Below are 21,807 nucleotides of genomic sequence, written 5' to 3'. Positions count from 1 at the left end.
CAAAGAAAAGTAACAGATCAATATATTTGCATAATAAGGCGAAACATGTGAATCCAACTAATATTGTGGACTCACATTCATGATCATATATAATTTCTTACAATCCCTTCAAACATATTAGGTATAAAACCAGAAAAATTAAATTCATATATAAAGAACTACATCAAGTAGAGACCTTAAAAGAAGTTATTAATTTTGTTATCAAGCACGATAGAACTAAGAATATTGTAGGCATGCTCTGTTGGATGATAACTGTCCCAAAATAAGTAGTCAGAAGAGTTAGAGCATGTGTTTATGGCGTAGCGGTTGCACAAAATGCTGGCTTCTATATTTCCTGTGCCGCAGCATCCTTTCATTGCCTCTTCAAAACCTTCACCACCACCACCAAGTATAAGAAACAAATAATGAGTCTAACAAAAAAAAGTGATGTGATTGATGGGTGATTACCATATTTAGCAGGATCTCCAATCATGCTTAGCAATCCATTGTAACAATCAAGGTAAACAATTCTAGCATCTGGTAGCTTCTTTCCAAGTGCATCTATTTGGGAAGAAAGCTTTGAATTGAAGAGCATTGCTGCTTCATTAGAAGATTCTACACATGCTCTATCTAACCCTCCAGCCATTGTTCTTTGTGAGGGCACACACCCTATAGCTGGTACACCAAATACTCCTATCCTTCTACCTCCTATTTCATAAAGTGTCTGCATAACAAAGAAAAATCAAACAAAAATTCAAGCTTATATATCCAACCGAAAAGTAGTTTCAATAGTTCTCTTGGTTCCAACCCTGAAAAGTAGTTTCAATAGTTCTCTTGGTTCCAACCCTGTTCAAGTACATCAAACAAAAATTCAAGCTTATATATCCAACCGAAAAGTAGTTTCAATAGTTCTCTTGTTTCCAACCCTGTTCAAATACATCATTATATATGGTAGATTCATTTGTCTATCACTGTTACCATGCTGCTTTATAAATATATATATAGAGAGATTTGATTGTTATATAAGGGATGGCAGTAAGATGGCCTATGCTTCAAAGATGAACCATTATATGACAGTTTTTGTTTATCTTTTACATATCTAACTTTCCAAAACATACCTCCAAGAAATTTGAGGCTTCAGAGGCCATGAGGTCAGTGTATGAAGAAATATCATACTCAACACGCCTAAATGGTGATTGAATATAAGTATTGGCAATGTCATCACTTCCTATGCACACTATGTATATGCTCTTAGAGACTATTAGTGTGGTTCTGTTTCCTCCAACTGCATCATTTATCTTCTTTATATACTCCTTGAACATGTCTAATTGATCTGTCAATGACATCACAGACTTGTGACAGAGAGAGAAGAGACTGAAGTTAGCTTTGAGATAACATGCACAATTTGCATATATGGTTATGTAATGTACCACTAATTCAGCTGTCAGAGGATCATATCCTGCTCCACCTGAGGCAAAGCTTACACCAGTGAGGAGATCTTGAACTTGCAGATTTGGATCAAGATAAGGAGGTAAGAACTTCTTCACTCCAAATTTTGCAGCTGAAAATGAAACAAAGAAGTTGCCAAGAAATTGAACAGTGCATTCTGTAGAACTATATACTAGATAATGTTGTAAGAGCATAAAGTTTCTACCAATAATATCTGATGGGACTAAGCCATTGCTGAACCTTCCAGATGGATGATTTCCTTCAGCAAAATCTCTGCCATATGGTGGGAAATTGCATTTGACAAGAGTGGAGATGTAGTTGTTGTTTCCTGTATCTACTATGGAGTCCCCAAAGACAATGACTGCTGGCACAGTTGCATTGTTTGGTAGGCTCAATGCAGAAACATGTTGAAACATGGATGTTATGATATAACACATGAGAATCACTAGAAACCATTGAGAACAGAGAAGACTCATGCTTCTGTATCTGTTGTTTCCAATGTTGTTTTTGAACATTTTCAGTTTGGCTCAAGCAACTTATAGAAAAACTAGATGCTGTGTCTTCCATATGATGCCATTGTCATAGCAAGAGATTTTAATGAATAATTGCATCATACTTCTGTTGCAAAATAGTAATGTATGTTTATTAATTGATAATGTGTAATTTCTTATATGCAAACTAATGTTTATTTTATTTGTCATTATTTTTGTTTGTTATATTGACGTATTTCCTTAGAGTTCATACTTTTACTTCAATGAAATGTAAGAATTAATAATAATTATATAAATTAAAACAAAAAAATCGAATATTTTTTAGAAAAGTCAGTTTATTAAAATCTAAAATGACCTTGCCAAATTAGTGGTGATTGATTGCTTACTAACAGCTGACAAATGTGAAAAAAAAAAATCAAAGATAAATAGATTGAAAAAGTTTTAATATTTTTATGAAATAGAGTTTTATAAATGAGTATTGTTGTGAATTGTTATTCTTATCATATTTTAGTCATGCTTAATTTTCTTTTGAATTTTATAAATAGAGTTTAGCATTTTTTTTTCTTAAATACATTTTTAGTTTTCTAAATTGGAGACACTAATTGTTTTGATTCTCATGTTTGAAAATTTTATTTTTTAATTCTTCAACTTTACAAAATACTTTTTAAGTCTCTATAGGGTTAAGTGATATTAACAACGTTATTTTTGTGACATTCAATTTTACATCTTTTTATGACCAGAATGTGCAAGGATTTAAAGAAATTTTAATGCTGGCCTGACATGAAAAGAAATGTGGTTAAATATGTAATTATTTGTTTGACTTGTCAAAAATCTAAGGTTGAGGATAACGACATGTTGCATCATTTGGACATTTCTGTATGTACATCGATGTATTTGTTGTAGAAGACATCAATTGTCATGTTGTGAAAGTCAAGTTGTCAAAGTCACAATAAAATCATGGTGTTTAGGTTCCTACACTCTTAAGCAGAAAGAGTTGTGTCTTGACTACTAAATATAACTTTTGATCTAGTTGTAAACACTTGATCCAACATTTGGTATCAGAGTGAGTAAAAAAACTTGTATCTTGACTATAAGCTATAATTGTTTTCCTAGTGATAAGCCCTCAATCCAATATGATTTTTGTGAGAAAGCATGATGTAGTGCGGGTAATAGTGGATTTACTGATGAATATTGTACATTTATTTCCTATCAATATAAGGATTTCTATGCAAAGTTGAGACAAAATTATATTAGTGAGATTGTCATATTGTACGAGGTACCTTCCAGTATTAGATAGATGCTCAAGAAGTTTGGGGAACTAGACTTCGACTTAGTTCAACCTACCATCCCCAGACTAATGGACAATCAGAAAGAAAGATCCAATCTTTAAAAGATTTATTGAGAACTTCTCTTTTGGATCAATTAGGCAACTAATATAAGATTTTTCCATTTGTGAAATTCACCTGTAATAACAATTATCAAGCAAACATTGTACTATAAAAAGTGTAGACACCTTTGTGTTGGTTTTAGAATGGATAAAATTTGTTGATTGGACTTGAGTTACTACGAAAGAATATTGACAAGGTTAGAATGATTCAAGAGAAATGGAAGACTTCTATTAGTAAACAAAAATCACATGCAGATGAGAGAAGAAGACCTTTGAACTTTATTGTAGCTGGTAATAATTTTTCTTAGAGTTACACTATTAATTGGTGTGGAAAGATATTAGATCAAAGATATATGTATGTCATTCTCTTTTCTTATTCATCTACTCTTAGATTTGGTAATAGATGTGAAAATTGTAGCAAATAAATAAATTCATGTGATGTAAACCCTTAAGCAACTTTAAATGTTTTGAGTTATTCATATAAAATGATATATAATATCTTATTTTTAACATTTGTTTGAGATTAACAACTTAATCAACATCATATACTAAAACAAAAATGTTAGACAAAAACAAAGATTATGTCCTAAAATTCTAGGACACATAAAGGATCACCTTGAAATCTCATCATTAATTAATTATGCATTTATTACTTTGTTCACTCCTAAAATTAATTTGAGCACACAATTTCAGAAGTCTCCTTCAAGCACGTGCATTGTAACTGAAAGGGATTATTGTTACGAAGAAGGTGAAAAATGTTTAGTTAGAAAAAATGTAGCAGAAAATGATGAAAAAGTTTATGATTTGGAGACCATGCATAAGAAGAGGGAAAGAAGATCACATGGAGACATTGAATTGTGAGAAGTTGGCAACACCCATAAACCTTTCATACCAATTCCCATGCCTTATAGCCTTCAACAACATTCAACTATACACCTATTTCATTACGTTACATCCTTCTTTTTCTCTTCTTTTATTCCATCCATTTCAACTAACTTTTTTCAATCATCTTCCTCAATCTCTTTCTGTGTTTTCTAAAACTTCCATTAAATATATTTTTTTTTATTGATAATAAATAAATTAAATTAAAGTAAATTATTTTTTATCATACCAATTTGAATTTGTACCTAATCACCACTTTACAAAATTTTCAAAATTATTTTTTATTCTGGATTTGAAAATTCAAAATTCAAAAAATACAACTCGTAAATCAAAATCTCATTTAAAAAAATAAATCTAAAATGCAAAAAATACATTTTGAAAAAGAAAATTCAGAATACAAAATCTAGAAATACATTTCAGAAAAGATTTTCAAAATTGAAAAGGGGATTATAGAAGATTTTTTATCTACCACCCTTTTCATTTAAGGCTATTTTCGTCATTTCGCAAAGACATTTTAATCATTCCACTAAAAAAATTGGATGGAGATTCAAATTACTATGGTATAGGAAAAATTTGATATTAAATGAAGCATTTGAGATGTTCCAACTCCTAAACATATTTATTATTAAAACTACAATGCTATTAGTGTAGAAATAAATTGCTTTTTTGCATACAAAAAATTAAAAAATATTATTATGTGAATAGTTGACATGAACACACCCAACTCAGTAAAAAAAAATCTATTATTTTTTTTTTATAAAAATTGGTGAGAAGTAATCAAATTTAAATTATAAATTATTTGAGTTTTTTTTCTTTATGCACTTTTTATGTAGAATTGTATTTTTTTTGGATCCCCTAATACAAAGAGATACAAACAAAAGAAAAATGAAATCATCCCATAAATTGGTGAGAAAAAGTGGGAATAAATGGTTACTATATTTAGATGCATTTTGAATGAGCTATACTTTAAATTACTTCTAGATATAAAAGGATATCTTCCAATTAACTTTCTTAATATTGTTATCACAAAGGGTGATTTATGAAAGTTATTTCATTCTAACTTCTTTAATATAATGATTCATGTATAACTTTTAGTTTATAAAATGTTTTTAAAAAATATTTATAGAAGTTGTGTTCAAATCATTAAAACCATTTAGATGAAAGATGCGGATGAATTAAGATAAATTTTTGTATATTCTTGGTATGTTCTTATGTATATAAAAAAGAATTTTTGCACATAGAGAGTTAGGCATAAAAGGTAGACATAGGTTTTGGTGTATTCTTAGATTGCGTGTGGTTTCTACTTAATTGGTGAAAGCAACCAATAACTAATTCATCTTCATGGATTTTGGAGTTTCCAACGTAAAATAATAGTGTTTTTCTTCTTTTTATATTAAATATTTAACCCCAAAGTAACACAAAATTGGAAATATAAAAAAAGAAAAATTTATATGACATATTTGGACAAAATCCTCTTCTTAAATGCTTCTAGAAGAGCAGAGCAATAAGAACAAATGAAACAAATTTCTTTCAGTTAAAATTAGTTTATGTATAAGTTTAAAATAAATTTTAATGAAATGAAATTTTAAACTTTTATTTTTTTCATATTTTTTGTTTTTAATCTATGAACTATAAGAATATCCTCAAGAATCTTAAGTTTAATATGTGAATCTTTTATAAAACATTAATTAAAGCATGATAATGTAGTATGGAGAGAGTCTTGTATTTAAGACTTTAAATTTTATATAAAAACTTAAGTTTTAATACTAAAACATAATTTTCAATTCTAATATTGTGGATCATATAAAAATTTATATCAAAGTAAAAGTTAGCAATAAAATTTTAAAAATTATGTGACGTTGTAAAATTTCGCTTAAAAATCATTGTATTAGAGATATTCTAAATGACTGATTTTGATTCTTGCTCTATTTTTTCCTTTTCTTTTTGTCTTTATTCATTAAGGATAAATGATGAGATGATATTTTATGTATGAATGCATGAATGAAAGGTGTCATACAAAGTTAAATAAAAAGAAATTTGTTGGGCATTTCTTCATACATTCCCATATATTTTTATAAAATATAAAAATTGCTATTTTATCCTTTTTAAATGATATAATTTTAAAGTCATTTGTTTTCTTAAAAAAGCATCTGCATTGCACAAAACAAAAGTTGTTTTTTATTCTAGAAAGTCAAAAATGACTTTTTTGTAATTTGGAGTTTCTTTAAAGAAAAAATACATTGTGGAGTAAAAATGATGTGGCAAAACTTTGGTTGCCCAATCAGTTTTTTATTAGAGCAAGTATAGAAAACAAAGTAATAGATGAGAATGGTGGGGAGAGAGATCAGTTACTTAAAGAATCCAAGGTTAAAACTGATTTTTTTTTTAATAGAAAAGCACTAATATTTTTTGAAAAAACTGAGAATTAGATAAATTTCCTGAATTAAGAAAAAGACAGATTAAGATAAAAATTATCCTAGCAAAAGCTAACCATCCGAATTGCTAATAAGACATTTGACTATCTGATTATTCAGTCACTACCCCTCAAATGATTATTAGAGTCAAAGACAGATTAAGGATAATAAAACACGGTTAAAGAATTATTGGGCCTGTTCTAATCCTCGTAGAGCACAAAGTCCAACACAAAAGTATAAATAGAAGTAGATCCCATGACAAAAGGTAATGACTTTTGGCTCTGAACTCCTATAAATATATTATCACTCTCAGCTAACTTAAGCGTTAGAGTGTCTTTGCAGATATCTTACCCCTCAAATCTAATGGACGAACCACAGAAAGATACTATGAAGATATTTGATATCATACGTTGTAAGAACAAAAATGAAAAGATAAGATCCAACCGATGATAAAACCCCATAGAGTAACTCTATTATGCAGCATGCTACATCTTCTATATTTTAGAGTCGGTTGTTTAAAGATTGGATGAGAGTGGATGGCCTTTACCTGTAGATAAATAACAGTGTTGTGCTATATTTATATGGAAGTGGAAGCAGAAAAAGATTGTTGAAGAGGATGAGGAGGGAGACAATATAAGAGATAAAAGTGAGAATCATATCTTGGTTAATAATACAACTGAATCTTGGCAAATGTAAGAAGAATTTAGGTAAGCTGTTATTAAATTAGAGAAGATAAATTAAAAACCTAAGTGTAGAATAAGTTACTGATATAAGTTGACATTGATTCTTTAATCAGGTATTTCTTGAAAGATAGAATACTATGACATCATGTTGTTGTTTTTATACACGTGTTGAATGAGGTCAAGAGGACCACTGAATCAGTCTGCAAAAGACCATTTGGAAAAGATAGTATGAAACGTTGACCCATTCACAATATTGTATCCAACATTTCTTCCTTTATCTGATATTTTTTTATTTTTTTATCAGTAAAGAATAAATAAAATATAATGAAAAACTTTACCGATGTCCCAACCCTTATACAGATACTTCACGGTGTCTCAATTCTTATACAGAAAGTAGCTAAGACCAACTTGTCCAACACCTGACCTACAAACATACTTCACACTCTCCAAACCACCAAACCAATTCTCAAGACATGTTAAGCCACATCAACAGAAATAATCATCTATCCTATCATAATCTTTATAATCAGTCTTTAGTCAAAACAATATACACAAACTATCCCCTAATACAACCAAAGCCCACAAACACATTACAGAACAAAATCTCTCACCCACAAACAAATCCCACAGAAACTCCTCCAACTTGAATCCGCTTTTTCCAAAACCTAAAGAAACTTTACCTGACTAGTACAACAAAAACAAGCAGCAGCGGTTGTTACAGGCTATTAATCTTATCTATGATTCAAAAGAACTAATGCTACTGTGTTCTTTAACAAATATAACGTGAATCAGTTTAAAGACATACTTCTCCTTCATACTTTAAGACAAACTGAAATCAACCATGTGTATCAGAAAAAAATATTCCTATAAAATATTAAACATGGATAGGTGATTGACAAAGTCGTTCAATTACCACACCTGCCCCCTAAAGTCAATCAATGCGCTAGTTGGAGTTAAAAAAAAAGAGAAATATATGTCAGAACTTCACCAAAAATCTCGACATGAACAAAATCCATCCTTAAAGTGGTGAAAACGGTTTGTATCTCGAACAATAATCTCCCTGCTAGTAAACTTGGACATAAGTTTCATAAAAATGTGGCAATCACCACAAATTCTGAGGTTTTTTATAATCCTAATTGGTATACAACTAGGCAAACACATCAATCCAAATGTAATAGCAAGCTTCTCACTGTGGTGCCTCAAAAGCATCTGTTTCCTACTCTCTTCCACATCGTGTAGGTCATTACTGGTATCAACTTTGTAATTTAGCTTCTTCAACTCCACCACCAAATCATCCAACTTGGCATAAATCTCATCAATTTGTGGATGATTTCTCTCACCAACAGTAAATGAATGAACTTTATTCTTAATTTCAATCCAACTTGTACCTCTCTCCTTTTTCAGATCATTCTCTCGAAGAAGCTTCCTTGCTCTTGCAACTTCGTCCCACTTTTCATTAGCTGCATATATATTTGCTAGCAAGATGTGGTTTCCTGCATTATTAGGCTCCATTTCAAACAGATGCTTGGCTGCAATCTCAGCAAGCTCAATATTGCCATAAACTCTACAAGAAGCTAAAAGTGAACCCCACATAGAAGAAGTTGCATTAAATGGCATTCTTTCTATCAATTCATAAGCCTTGTGAACCAGTCCTGCTCGACCAAAAATATCAACCATACATGAGAAGTGAAGGACACTCGGTGAAAGTTTGTGCTGTCTGACCATGAGATCAAAATATTTCTGTCCTTCTTCATGTAAACCCATATGACTGCATGCATTTAGTATTGATACATATGTTACATCATCAGGAAAGAAACCCCTCTGCTGCATTTTTTCGAATAAGATCATAGCCTCGGGTGCATAAGCATGTCTAGCAAACCCAGAAATCATTGCATTCCACAAAACAATGCTCCAAACCTCCATCGCACCTTGAAACACAAGATATGCTTCCCTTATGCAGCCACATTTTGCATACATGTCTATAAGGGAGGAAGAAACATATATGTTTGACCCAAATCCAGACTTATGCGAAATGGCATGAAGTTGCTTCCCTTCAACCAAAGTTGCCAGACCTGCACAAGCACTAACAGCAGATGAAATCATAAAAGCGTCCTGCTCGAAACCCATAAACTGAGCATTGTGAAAAAGCAACAACGTCTCCTCATGAAACCCATTTTGCACATATCCAGCCATCATTGAGCTCCATGTAACAACATTCTTTTCAGGCATACTATCAAATATCTGACTTGCATATTTTATTGAAGAGAACTTAGCATAAACATGGAGTAAAGCAGTTCCAACAAAACAATTTGAATCTATAGCAGCCTTAATCGAAAAAGCATGCAACTGCATGCACTCAAGTATAGCATATTTGAAGGCACACTTGCATAGAATACTTGAAATGGTAAATTCATTGAATGGGGTTCCTTCTCTCTGCATTTGAATGAAAAGAGTTAGAGCTTCCTCCTGACCCTCGGCATTATGGGTAAGTGCTCCAATTATGGTATTCCATGAAACTAAGCTTTTCACTGGCATTTCATTGAATTTTTTGCGTGCACTATCAACTAAAGAACATTTAGAGTACATATTAATTAGCATATTTGATGTTAACACATCCATTTCCCAGCCAACACGAATAACCTGAGCATGACATGCTCTTCCTCCCACTGATGATCTTGTTTTTGCACATAACTGCAAAAGATAGTGCAAATTTGACACACGCTCCACATGAACTACATTTTCAACCAATGAGGGCTCCGGTTTGTTGTCAGAAATAACTGATAATTTCCTAATATGGATTCTATAACAATCACAAAATCTCTCACACCTTCTCAACGTTTTCATATCATGGTAGACATCAAAGAAAAATAACGTGATTTTACTATCTTTTATCCTACCTTAGAAGCCAAACCAGTTTATTTGAAGGGGCTTCATGATTACTGTGAGCATGTCTCTTTAGTTGGAAAGAGCAGGGGGTGATGCATTCCAGCAGAAGAATATGAAGATTGGGTGAAACAGGAGGTAGCATGTCCAAACTTCATATCACAAAAGTGCTTGTTTGGATTTAAATTGTAAACTTACGCTCATTTTGCAAACTGAATTAGCTAAAACAAACACCCATTTCTTCCATTTGAAACTGAGTTTCAAGACACAATTGAGGTTGAACCTAGTTTACTGGAAACCACTTTTTGAGCTTAAGGGTCTTCTTCCAACTGAAAACCAAACATAGCCTACATTGTTCAAACCAGAAGCATTGATAAACACATAAATCTCATACAGGTGGATCAACAATATTATTAGTTATTTCAATTCCAAATCCAGAACATGATGCACAGAAAAAAACCAAATCTAGTTTAAAAAGGAGTTAATCTCAACTATACGTACACACACATATTATAGTCAAAATCAAACTCAGGCAAACGGTTTCACATATCTTTAATCGTTAATTAAGGCTAAAATAATTGCAATCGGTAAGTAGCAATTGAAATACAGAAGGTATAATTGGTGGTATGAGAGAACAAAATATAAGTGCAGGTTAACAGTTACATACCTTTGACTGGGTCTGAGAAAGATAACGAATTGAAATGGAAGACAGGTACACCGTAGCAAAGGTGGACGCCACAGTCACAGAACCACTCCCAATACACCCTAATTTGTTTTTAAGAATATAACTTTTACTATAATAAATATTAATATTTCAAGATTTCATTTACGTTAAAATAAACTTACAACTGAGATTGTTTAACTTTCTTTGCCTTTTTATCTTCCTTCCTCTCTCGTTTACTGTATTAAATTACATGTTATGTTACATTTTATAAGTAATAAAAAATATTTAAAGTTCATCTTGAAATTTAATAAAATATCATAATAAGGTTAAAAATAAATTCATAAATTCTAATATTTTAAAATACTATTTATTTATATAATTGAATTACTTTAGAAGAAAAAGAATGACCATGGAGAAAAATTTAGAAGACAAAAAAAGAAAATTTGAAAAACTATCTGTATGATAAAAAAAATATTAAAAAAACCCAAAACTTTCATTCTTTTCACAAATGATAAAAAAAATTGCGTGAAAACTGAATACATTATCCATTGTATTTTATTATGTCAATAAATATTAATAAAATATTTAAAATCATAATTAATTGTAATTAATATTAAAATAATATTTATTATAATAAACTAAATAATTAAATTAATACTATGAAAATAAAAATAAATGAAAATATTCCTTACAAATATTTTTTTTTCATTTTTACTTTTTATTTTAAATAATTTCATTTTATTTCATTTTTCATTTTTCCGGATATATGCTTATAGATTTTAAATAAACAGATTTTTTTTTTTAAATACAAAAACTAAAAAAATCATCCATTTTAAAAGAATAATTAATAATTTTAAATTTTAAAAAATGAAAACCTTATTTAGAAACAGAAATTATTCCTTTATTTTGTAAATTTGTTTGTTGATTTTTTTTTCTTTTTTTACTCTATCTTTTTATTTATTATTTTTTTTTCCTTTTAATCTAGCTTGCTTAGTTTGATTTTTTTTATTTGGTTGTTTGAATTTTTTACATATAAATTACAAATATTTAATTATAAAAATTAGGTTAATTTATTATTTTATAAATTTTTATTAATAATATTTTATAAAACTTTTGATGAGATGGTGTCTTTTTTGAGTAACTTTTAATAAATGATGTTAACGTTCCTTTAACAGTATTTTATAAAAATAATCATTAACTATTAATACGTCACTAAAAATAAATTTACTTATGTATATATGAAAGTATAATTAAAAATAAATATACTTTAATTAAAATTCTAAAAGAATTAAAGTTTTGAGAAAAAGTTAAATCTCAACAATAAAAGTTAGGAATAATATTTAATAAAATTCTAATAATTTTTAATGTATTTTTATTATTAGTTAAAATTTATTAAAACTCAAAAAAGTATAAAAAATCATTAAATACAAAGTAAAGGTCTTAATATTTTATTTTATAGTTGAGAATATATTTATAAACGTTTTCGTTAATATATATATATATATATATATATATATATATATATATATAAACTTTTTGTTCAAAAAATATTTGGCTCCTTCATCATGCTTACGGAGATGAATAAAGTGGAACTAGAAATTGCACCCATAGTTTTTGGTGTATGATGAAAGAACGAGCAAAGTAAAGCAATGCATTAAGAAAATCTGATTGAGTGCATAAACAAAGCAGTTAAAAGAATCACAAATTGTATTGAGCTCTTTTAGGAGTGAAAGCTGATGGAATAAACCGAGTTTTTTAATCCATTTGAAAGCGAAGAAGAAATTTCGGCGATGGAGAAGCACGTCGTGCAGATCTTCGACCGGAAGAAGCGAATAATCGAGGAGTCGCGCCAACAGTGTCATCTCTGGGAGCACCACCTTTACTGCAAACTCCTTCTCAACGGAATTCCCCCTCCTCCGTGGCTCTGCAACTCTTCCCTTCACGCTCATCCACAAGGTAACAAACCTTCTCTCGCGCATTCACGATTACGATTTAGGTTTTCGACATTTCAAATTTGCATGTTAGGTTATGTCTCGCTGATTTTGTGCTTCATATTATGTTATAATGACCTTGAGAAACTATAATGCCCGCTTAGTGGCTAGGTTAGATAAGATATTTCGTAGAAATAGTTTCAATTAGCATTTCTATTGTACTTATTATGCATGTGCCGCAACATATCGGCCAATTTTCCTTGCGATAATTGAACTTAATTTGATGATAACTTTTTCTCTCTCGGGTCTCGGCAGAGTTAAACAAAGATGACCTCGGCAGAGTTAAACTGCAAGATAGAGTTCCTTTCCTTGGTGCATACAGCGAACTGGATTCTCTGTCCTGTGGTGTTCAGTATGGAATTGGTTTGCGTAATGAACGTTATGCTTCAGAAAAGGAAGCGGGAGGTGGGGCTCATAACTTGCCAGATTGCTCTGTCAACAATGGTGAATGTGCCTCAAGTGGTCCTCCAGAATTGGATTCAGGTGCTGTATCACCACCCCGGAATCAGATTGAAGCAAGTGCCTTGGAAATGCACCAAGACCCAGCTCTGTCTCTGGCAAAGGTGCAAAGGTCAAAGTCGAGGCAGAAGGCTGTGGAGCTACGTAATAGTGCAAAAACACCCACACTATTGTCAGAGAACGATGATGATGATGCTGGTTTCTGTGCTGGCACAAATTCAGGGGCTGTTGTTCCCCTGACTCAACGGGAAGAACATGAAACGGAGTCAGATGTGGTCAAAGAATTTCATTCCGACATCCAAAGTTGTTCCATGAAAGAAATGGAACCACGTGATTGTGTAACTGATTGCTCTGGCCAGATAATGAAATCTAAAAGCTCGTCTCAGAAGAAATTCAACTCTTTGAATGTTACTAGTTCTTCTGTAGCAAAGGAAGATGGTCCTCCTCTGGATAATTTGAATGAGTCATTAGAGATAGTCAACCAACCTTGTTTTGTAAATGGAAGTTTTGGCGTCAATGAAACAGATAAATGGGAGTATCAGATCAAGGAAGCTGGAAAAAGTTTGTATGATGAGAGATTAACTAAATCTAAAAGTTCTAGCCAGACCAGATGTAACACTGTATTGTTGAAGCTTGACAGCTCCTTGGGCAGTGGTAAAGGAGTTGAAATCTATGATCTTATGCAACCATTTACGCATGCTGACCCAACAGATGTAAGCAAAGTCTCTGGTTGTAGCAATGGAAGTGGAGGGAATTCAGTTAAAGAGGGCAACTCCTGCCCCAACAAACAAGAAAGTAACGTTCATAGTATGATAAAATTACTTAGAAGTTCCTGCCCATCACCAGGGCATGATCTTTTGATGACTGGTGGTTCTGTAAAGTCTATTGATAAATCAGCGCCATCACCTCAACCTTTAATTTTACAGGATCCTGTGGTGTCTGTTGTTGGGTCCTTTAGTAATCAAAATAATCCTGATTTTTCTGTAGTAAAAAGAGGATGTTCAAGTAAAAGTGGTTCTGAAAAGGTTGAAGAAGTATTGAAGTCTTCCAGATCCAATATCTGTGAGCAAACTGATGCTTGCTCCCAATTTGCAGGTAAGCAATATTGGAATGTACAACTTACCGAACTGGATGCTAGAAGGTTATCTTCAAGTCCAAAGTATTCCAAATTAGATATAGAAAATGACAGGAATTTTGCAGAGGAGAATGTTGCAGCACTAATTGCCTCTGGAAAGATGAGGACTGTGGCTACTTGTTCAAATGAAGGACGATTAAGGCCAGTGAGTTCCAATTTAGATGGTGTGTCTTTACTAGCAGAATCAGTCTACGTTGAAACAGTGGTGGATGAAAAAGTCTTGGATGCCCAAGAAAATGTACCATCTGATGCCATTCCTAATGATAATGTTCAGCACAGGTCTGCTGCAATTGTTGGTGAAGTTGATGAAGACTTTGATGGGTTGGTTGAAGAAGATCCTTCTTGTGTTAGCCCTAAGGTTGGGCTGAATCAATCAATGTCAAAGCAACCCTCTGATTTTATTATGTCTGTGAAGCCTAAGCAACTTAATTTTGATGATGCAGAACAGACACGTATGAGTGGAATTTGTCGTCCTGATTTGAAAGAGGGTCAACAGGGAGTGTCACCAGAAGAAGAACCTCTGAACTTGTTGGAACCTTTAAATTTACTTGAAGAGGAAATTTCTCCTGTATGTGAAAGTAAGTTCAATTCTTCGGGGGAGATGCCTTTGATGAAAATGCAGGAAGTACTGATCAGAAAAGAGGGGCCACATATGGAATACCGTGCAAGCCACTCTAAGGAGGAAGACATAGCTAGGACAGCAATACATGCCGTGTCACCAGACAAAGAGATATGTATGGTGCAGAATGAATTATGTGTTGTTACTTCTTCCTTGCTGAATCAGTCAAGTCCTTTCCTAGTAGCTGGTGAAAATTCATCAAGAAGTTTGTCAAAAGAAGTCATGCCGCTCAAATTTGTTTCGGTAAACAATAAAGTAAAAAATGATGAAAGTGGTGCTAAGTTGGCAGATTCTTCTTCTGAAGCAGTTACTGGAAATGATCAGCAAAATTCCACTGATGAAAATGTTACAAATTTCACTGTTGGGTTTCCATTTTCTGCTCCTTTGGATGATGTGAATGTCAGTTTGGCACAACTGGCCCCAAATAGCATTACCTTGTGTCAAGATGGTGACTTGTTTCAGCAGACATTGCTCAGTGATGGAAAAATAACCAGTTTTTCAGATGACTTCCACATTTTTAGAAGTTCCACTTATGATGTAGGGCATTCATGTCCGCAGCATAAAAGAAGGAAATATGAAACAGAGAAATATTTACCTGCCTCTTCAAACCTTTTGGAAAAGTTACGTGATTATATTGATCAAAGGCCTGCTAGTAGAAGCTTGATTATTAAAGAAGATGATAACCTGGAGGCTGCCCAAGAAGTTCAACAGTTGCCATCTGACCAAGAGGAGGATATAGGGCATCGGTACATGAGTAACAGCCCAACAAATGAAATGCAATACAATGTGGAATGCCAAACAACGAGAGAGACTTCACCGAAAGAGAGCAAAGAGGTACAGAATATTTTGTTTTACTTTCTGAAAATATTAAATATATGAGTTTTTCTCTGTAATAAGTTTGTCTGCATTAGATTTCTTTCCTAAGGATTAAATATTACATATGAATTTTCTTTACACCTTTAACTAGCAGAATTGATGTGAACATGCAAAATCATATTGTATGTCAGAGAGTGTTGGTTAGCATCTTTGAACTTTACTGTCATACTTATTGCTTTGGCATATGCATAACCCGATTCATTTTATTCAATGATTACTGGCATATGCTATTTTAGATATTATTTCTATTTTGAAAAATGAAGATTGTGGATTTCAACTTTCTTCCAAATTTGAACAAGATTTCCATCAATGTCTATGTGATGCTCCCAGGAAAACTATTTCAGAGAGCAGATCGGCAAAACTATTTAAAATTTGGATATTGAGTGATGATTGTGGAGTAAAAAGGATGTAGCAAAAGTGCACAATCAGTTTTTTATTAGAGCAAGGATAGAAAACAAAGTATCAGAGGAGAATGGTGGGAAGAGAGATCAGTTACTTAAGAATCCTAGGTTAAAACTGAATCCTTATTTGAATAGAAAAGCACTAATATTTACAGAAAAAACTCTGAGAATTAGATAAATTCCCTGAATTAAGAAAAAGACCTATTCAGATAAAAATGAAAAGATAAGATTCAACCGATGATAAAACCCCATACAGTAACTCTACTGTGCACCTTGCAACATCTTCTATACTTTAGAGTCGGTTGTTTAAAGATTGGATGAGAGTAGATAGCCCATTTCACGGTAAATGAGGAAGTGGAAGGTTGAATTTATGATCTGACTGCCTTTTACTGTAGATAAATAACAGTGTTATGCTATATTTATATAGAAGTGAGTGAAGCGAGAATCCTATCTTGGTTAATAATACTACTGAATCTTGACCAATGTAAGAATAATTTAGGTAAGCTACTGATATAAGTTGAGATTGATTCTTTAATCAGGTATTTCTTGTAAGATAGAATACTTTGGCATCATGTGATCCATGTAACCAGGGCATGATTCGTTGTTGTTTTTATACACGTGTTTTTCTTTTCCATTGAATGTTGTTATAGCATAGCATGCACTACCTCACTTTCAACGAATATAATTAAACTTGAATTTTTGGACAGTGACACAATTTCTGGATAGTGAATGATAAAATTTCGGGCAAAAATGTTTTGCTATTTATTTTTTAAAATTTATGTTTTACTGAATCTCTTTATTTGTCATTGGCTTGTGTTTACACATTGTATTTAGCCAGAAGTACACCTGTATCTGAAAATTTTGCAATATTATACTAAAGTAAAGTGAATATAAATATGTGTGTATGTAGGTTTATTATAGGTGTAAAAGATGCCTTTTAATTTTTTGTAAAACTTTCTGAATAGACTGTTTAAATGGTTTTTCTGTTGGCAGAAACTTATTGTGGATGGAAAAGACAAAAGCGAAGACACCCTTCTGTTGGCAGTGGCAAATCCATCAGGATTTGTTATTGACTCAACGATGAGATGCAAGACGGATGAGAAGGTTGCATCATCGCAGCATCAGGTTAATTGTGGACAAGAAAGTGTAGATCGTCTGAGTTGTGTTGAAAAAAGCACCTCAAGTAGAAGAAGTTATCCGGAGGAAAATGCTAAATTACCAGATTGTATGTCAGCTTCTCCAGGAATGCAATGCTTGGATTTGGTTGGTACAGATGAGGCTTTACCTGAGTTTGAAGGGTTCATTATTGAAACAGACAGTGCACATACATGCATCGCTGGAGATGAAATGGATTTGGAAATGATGGATCTTTCAAGTAGCTCAATAGATAATACATCCCTTTGTAAATCTAGGTTTATGCATTCTCCATTCTGCAGTTCCTTAACCCCGGATAAGTTACATAACATACCAGAGCTCTATCAGTCTTTACCTAACGGACTTCTGGAGGGCTTAGGTATAAGCAGTTCCCTTCCTCTAAGCGATGCGAGTCCAGGGTCCCTTACTGATTACCAACCAAATTACAAGGTCCAGTGCACTTCATCGGTTCAAACCCTTTGGGATCGGATTAATTCAAACTTTGGCAGTTCGGGAAAGCGTAAGAGTTTAAAACTAGACCTTCCCTGCATTATTGAAGTAAATGAAAATGTGGATGAGATTGCTAGTACATTGCAAAGGGGCATTGACTCCGAAGGAATAGCTGGCGCAAATGAAAGAAAACCTCTAGCTGAGATCGTAGATGATGCAAACCATTCTACATCAGTTTTACAAGATGATGTATTAGCAGGTGGGTGTGATGATGTAAGCTCAAAGTTTAATCTGAGCAGGACTCGCAGTAAGGTGAAAAATAAGCTTGAGAATAGCAGTAGGAAGAGATTCACAAGAAAGGGGAAGGAGAACCAGAATATATCTCTTGGAGCGAATGAGGTCAAGAGGACCACTGAATCAGTCTGCAAAAGGCCCGGTAGGCCAAAGCTATCTGGAAAAGATAGTATGAAACGTTGCCCCATTGACAATATTGTATCCAACATTTCCTCCTTTATTCCGTTAGTGCAACAAAAACAAGCTGCAGCGGTTGTTACAGGTTATTAATCTTATCTATGATAAAGGTTGTCTTATTTGGAGTTTGCAATTCTTTTTGACATGATCATACAATTGGTCACATAATTATTTGAACATGTAGGCAAGAGAGACATCAAAGTGAAGGCCCTGGAGGCAGCGGAGGCTGCCAAGCGTATGGCAGAAAAAAAAGAGAACGAGCGCAAGATGAAAAAAGAGGTGTTGCGACTTCAGCGGGAGAAGATAGAGCTGAAGCTGCAGAAGGAAAAAAAAGATGAAGAACGAAGGAAAAGGGAGGAACAAATGGCAACAAAGAAGCGACAAAGGGAAGATGAAGAAAAGGAGAAAGAGAAAAAAAGGAAGCGTGTTAATGACATGAAGAAGCAGCTGCAAGAGCATAAGAAGATTCGGGGAAATAAGGAAGAGATAGAAATGGAATGCCTAACTACGGTAAAATAACATTCCTTCGTTCTCTCTTTCTTCTCTCTCTCTCTCTCTCTCTCTCCTTTCAGGAAAATAATAATAATGGCTTGTCTGGTCTAGGGTGAAGAAGTCCAAGAAAACAAAAAATTATTGGATGCTAAAGAAAGTCAGAAGAATTTGCGTGCGCAAGACAAAAGAGAATTCAATTTGGTGAAAATTTCTGAAAATGAATCGTTGGCCATGAGGGATTCAGCAAATTATAAAACACAAGAACCGCTTCTTGAAAATTCGGAATCTGTGAATGACTTTGATAATAATGGAAAGGTAATTAATATTTTCTGTGGCCCTCTTCTATGTCATCGTTAATATTAATATTTAGGATGATTTCATACCACTTTGCTCAAGGCTAGGAGTAATATTTTCCCACTTTAGAAATAAGTTCTCCTAACAATACATGATATTTATTTCATTGTTAGTCAATTAGTGCCAATATTTTTAATGCCATGTCAAATGATTTTAGCGTTGATATTTGAAATAACTTTAGCTTCTACTTATACTGGTCTTAGGAGACAGACTGCTTGTAGTAGTCAATCATACGTTTCAAATATATAAATTTGTATTTTGGACTTGCTTTCTTGCTGTCTGTCTTTTGTAATCATCCGAAGATTTAAATGTACATCTTTATAGGTAATGGACAATTTAATCAAAGCCAAAGAAGATGGTGACTTCATAATCAAAAACACACTTCAAGAGCAATCATACGAGATTTCTCCTTATAAAGAATCAGATGATGAAGATGAAGATGAGGATGACATGCCCAATAACAAGTTTATCCCTTCATGGGCAAGGTTTGTAACTGTTCAATTTTTTGGAGGGTCTTTTTTAATTTGATGTCTTGGGGTTTGAATCCCTTCCTGTGGCTATTTTTGTTTTATAAAACTGAAAGAAAGAAAAAAAAAAGCTTTAACGACAGTAAGCGTTTGGCACCAAGAATATATACTGCTTTAACTTCCAGTAAGTAAACAGATTACTGCGGTTTGGTGATATATTTATTGCTTGATGGTTAGAAACTGGTTGAAATTTAGCTTTTCTAAAACATTGAATCTGGTTGCTTTTGCAGCAAGCATAGTCTTTCTCTGATTGTTACTTCCCAGAAAATGGACCCAGAAATGATATTTCCTCAGCAAAGTTTTTGTAATATAGCAGAAGGTAACACTTTAAATTTATAAGTTGTTTATATTGTTGTCTTAAACTAACCACTAACTGCATTCTTTTGTAGTTCTCCTGCCTCGGAAGCTTCAGTGACAGTAGCACAGCATATCGATTTTATTAAAACGGGATTTTGTGTTAAAGGTATGTTGTCTCTCGACATGTATGTATGTATGTATGGAAAGAAGAATTTTATTGTCTTTAAAAGTTTTAATTTTTGGTTAGCCTAGTTGGGAGTTATGAAGGAAAAAAATGTTATAATATTCTATCCGTTTGCAAACTTAACCCTATTGCTATGGTCTTAGACGAGTCATATTAAACTAATATTTATTAACTATGCTACATTAATGAACAAATTAAACTTTGACAGCTGATATTATGATGAATGCACCAATACCTTTGTTCTCTTGCATCATTGATTAATCACTCTTTTGGAATTAAAAATAATTAAAAGTTGATATTGTTATGAATAATAAAAAACGTGAATGGGAATAAAAAGTTGCTTTTTGGACATTAAAATGACTCAAATGGTAGACCACACATCGCTTGTGAATTGTGATGAAGGAATGATTTATGTTGTTCGGAGCACTGAACGCTAACAGTGAGCAAGTTTATATTTTTACGCTATAAGAGTCTTTTAACTAAGACTACGAAACAAGTTTGTGACGTATATTTATATGACACTAACGTTAGTTACTGGGTCTTTGTACGTGTGGCAGATTTTTGTTGAGCTTCTTTAAATATGAAGATGTAGCCGCCAAGGTGAGGAATATTATGATAATTTGATATGATGCATCTTCAACTCTGCTCCTTCTAACGACATTTCCCTTTTGTCAGAATTATTTTGTAATTTGTATAGTATCAGAAAGTCACTGTATATAAACATTTCCTCTTGTAGTAAAATAATACATGTCTATTAGTCATTTATTTGAAGAAATTCTTAAGATCATTTGCTCCGATGGTATTTTCTGTCACTGGAGATGTTCTGTTCACAACCCCAGTCACCTATCATCCTCCTTTGTGGCATCATGCAGTGGAGGTACTTCTCCTTCATACTTTACCACAAACTGAAATCAAGCATGTGTATCAGAAAAAAATATTCCTATGAAATATTAAACATGGATAGGTAGTAACCACTGTGGTGCCTCAAAAGCATCTGTTTCCTGCTCTCTTCCACATCTTGTAGGTCATTATTGGTATCAAGATTGTGCCACAACATACTTTCCTTGCGATAAAAATCTCATTGTATTTGTAATAAAATAAAAAAATGTTAATCATACCTAATAATAATCTCATTGCATTTGTAATAAAATAAAATAAAACAATATATTTGTTTTGATAGAAATTGTTGAATTGAAAGTTTATTATTAGGAAAAAAATTATATCTAATAGCTATGATAGAACTCTTTCCACTTGAGAGTATAACTATCAAAATATTATGATTAGTCCACCTTATCTATGTTACAGAATCATTTATATTACATACAAAATATTTTTATTTTATTTTATGTCATTAAACATTTTGTATTGATAATTAATTGTTTATTAAATAATTTCACTAACTATTAGAAATGAAAAAACGGATTAAAAGTCACAAATTTAATATCAACCGTATAAATTTTGTCTAGATAATTTAACTGTTTTTTTTTTCTCTTTAACAAAATAATTTAAAAAAAAATGCATAGGTTAATCATCTTAAATTAGTAACATAATAAAATCATTTGACTAATAACTCAGAATTTAACGT

The 21,807-nt window shown here is 32.4% G+C and overlaps 3 protein-coding genes across 5 annotated transcripts; 1 reads left to right on the top strand and 2 right to left on the bottom strand.

Annotated features, from left to right (window-relative positions):
• Positions 1-5: 5 nt before the first annotated feature.
• LOC137805981 (GDSL esterase/lipase EXL3) lies at positions 6-1,982 on the bottom strand. The gene is made up of 5 exons (XM_068605855.2): positions 1,634-1,982; positions 1,410-1,540; positions 1,098-1,331; positions 448-703; positions 6-370 (listed from the first exon to the last, which is right to left on the bottom strand). The coding sequence occupies exons 1-5, from the start codon at positions 1,941-1,943 to the stop codon at positions 177-179; spliced, it is 1,125 nt and encodes a 374-aa protein (XP_068461956.1). The 5' UTR covers positions 1,944-1,982; the 3' UTR covers positions 6-176.
• Positions 1,983-7,997: 6,015 nt separating this feature from the next.
• LOC137808484 (pentatricopeptide repeat-containing protein At5g04780, mitochondrial) lies at positions 7,998-10,930 on the bottom strand. Of its 3 annotated transcripts, none has more exons than XM_068609620.2 (2): positions 10,836-10,930; positions 7,998-10,515 (listed from the first exon to the last, which is right to left on the bottom strand). In XM_068609620.2, the coding sequence occupies exon 2, from the start codon at positions 10,127-10,129 to the stop codon at positions 8,270-8,272; it is 1,860 nt and encodes a 619-aa protein (XP_068465721.1). In that variant the 5' UTR covers positions 10,130-10,515; positions 10,836-10,930; the 3' UTR covers positions 7,998-8,269. The 3 variants fall into 3 exon arrangements, with proteins under 3 accessions (XP_068465721.1, XP_068465722.1, XP_090155913.1); XM_068609621.2 differs by having other exon boundaries at positions 7,998-10,497; positions 10,836-10,928; XM_090299787.1 differs by having other exon boundaries at positions 7,998-9,368; positions 10,836-10,927.
• A 1,440-nt stretch (positions 10,931-12,370) lies between these two features.
• On the top strand, positions 12,371-21,019 carry LOC137808483 (uncharacterized). The gene is made up of 9 exons (XM_068609619.2): positions 12,371-12,788; positions 13,079-15,870; positions 17,307-18,453; positions 18,553-18,878; positions 18,972-19,175; positions 19,539-19,699; positions 19,972-20,060; positions 20,131-20,204; positions 20,780-21,019. The coding sequence occupies exons 1-8, from the start codon at positions 12,623-12,625 to the stop codon at positions 20,154-20,156; spliced, it is 4,911 nt and encodes a 1,636-aa protein (XP_068465720.1). The 5' UTR covers positions 12,371-12,622; the 3' UTR covers positions 20,157-20,204; positions 20,780-21,019.
• The last annotated feature ends 788 nt before the right edge of the window (positions 21,020-21,807 follow it).

The sequence above is a fragment of the Phaseolus vulgaris genome, chromosome 3 (assembly GCF_051622355.1).
Source record: "Phaseolus vulgaris cultivar YP4 chromosome 3, ASM5162235v1, whole genome shotgun sequence".
In the NCBI taxonomy this organism is placed as follows: domain Eukaryota; kingdom Viridiplantae; phylum Streptophyta; class Magnoliopsida; order Fabales; family Fabaceae; genus Phaseolus; species Phaseolus vulgaris.
Note: the sequence above shows the minus strand (reverse complement) of the source record. Positions and strands in the feature narration are given on the sequence as shown.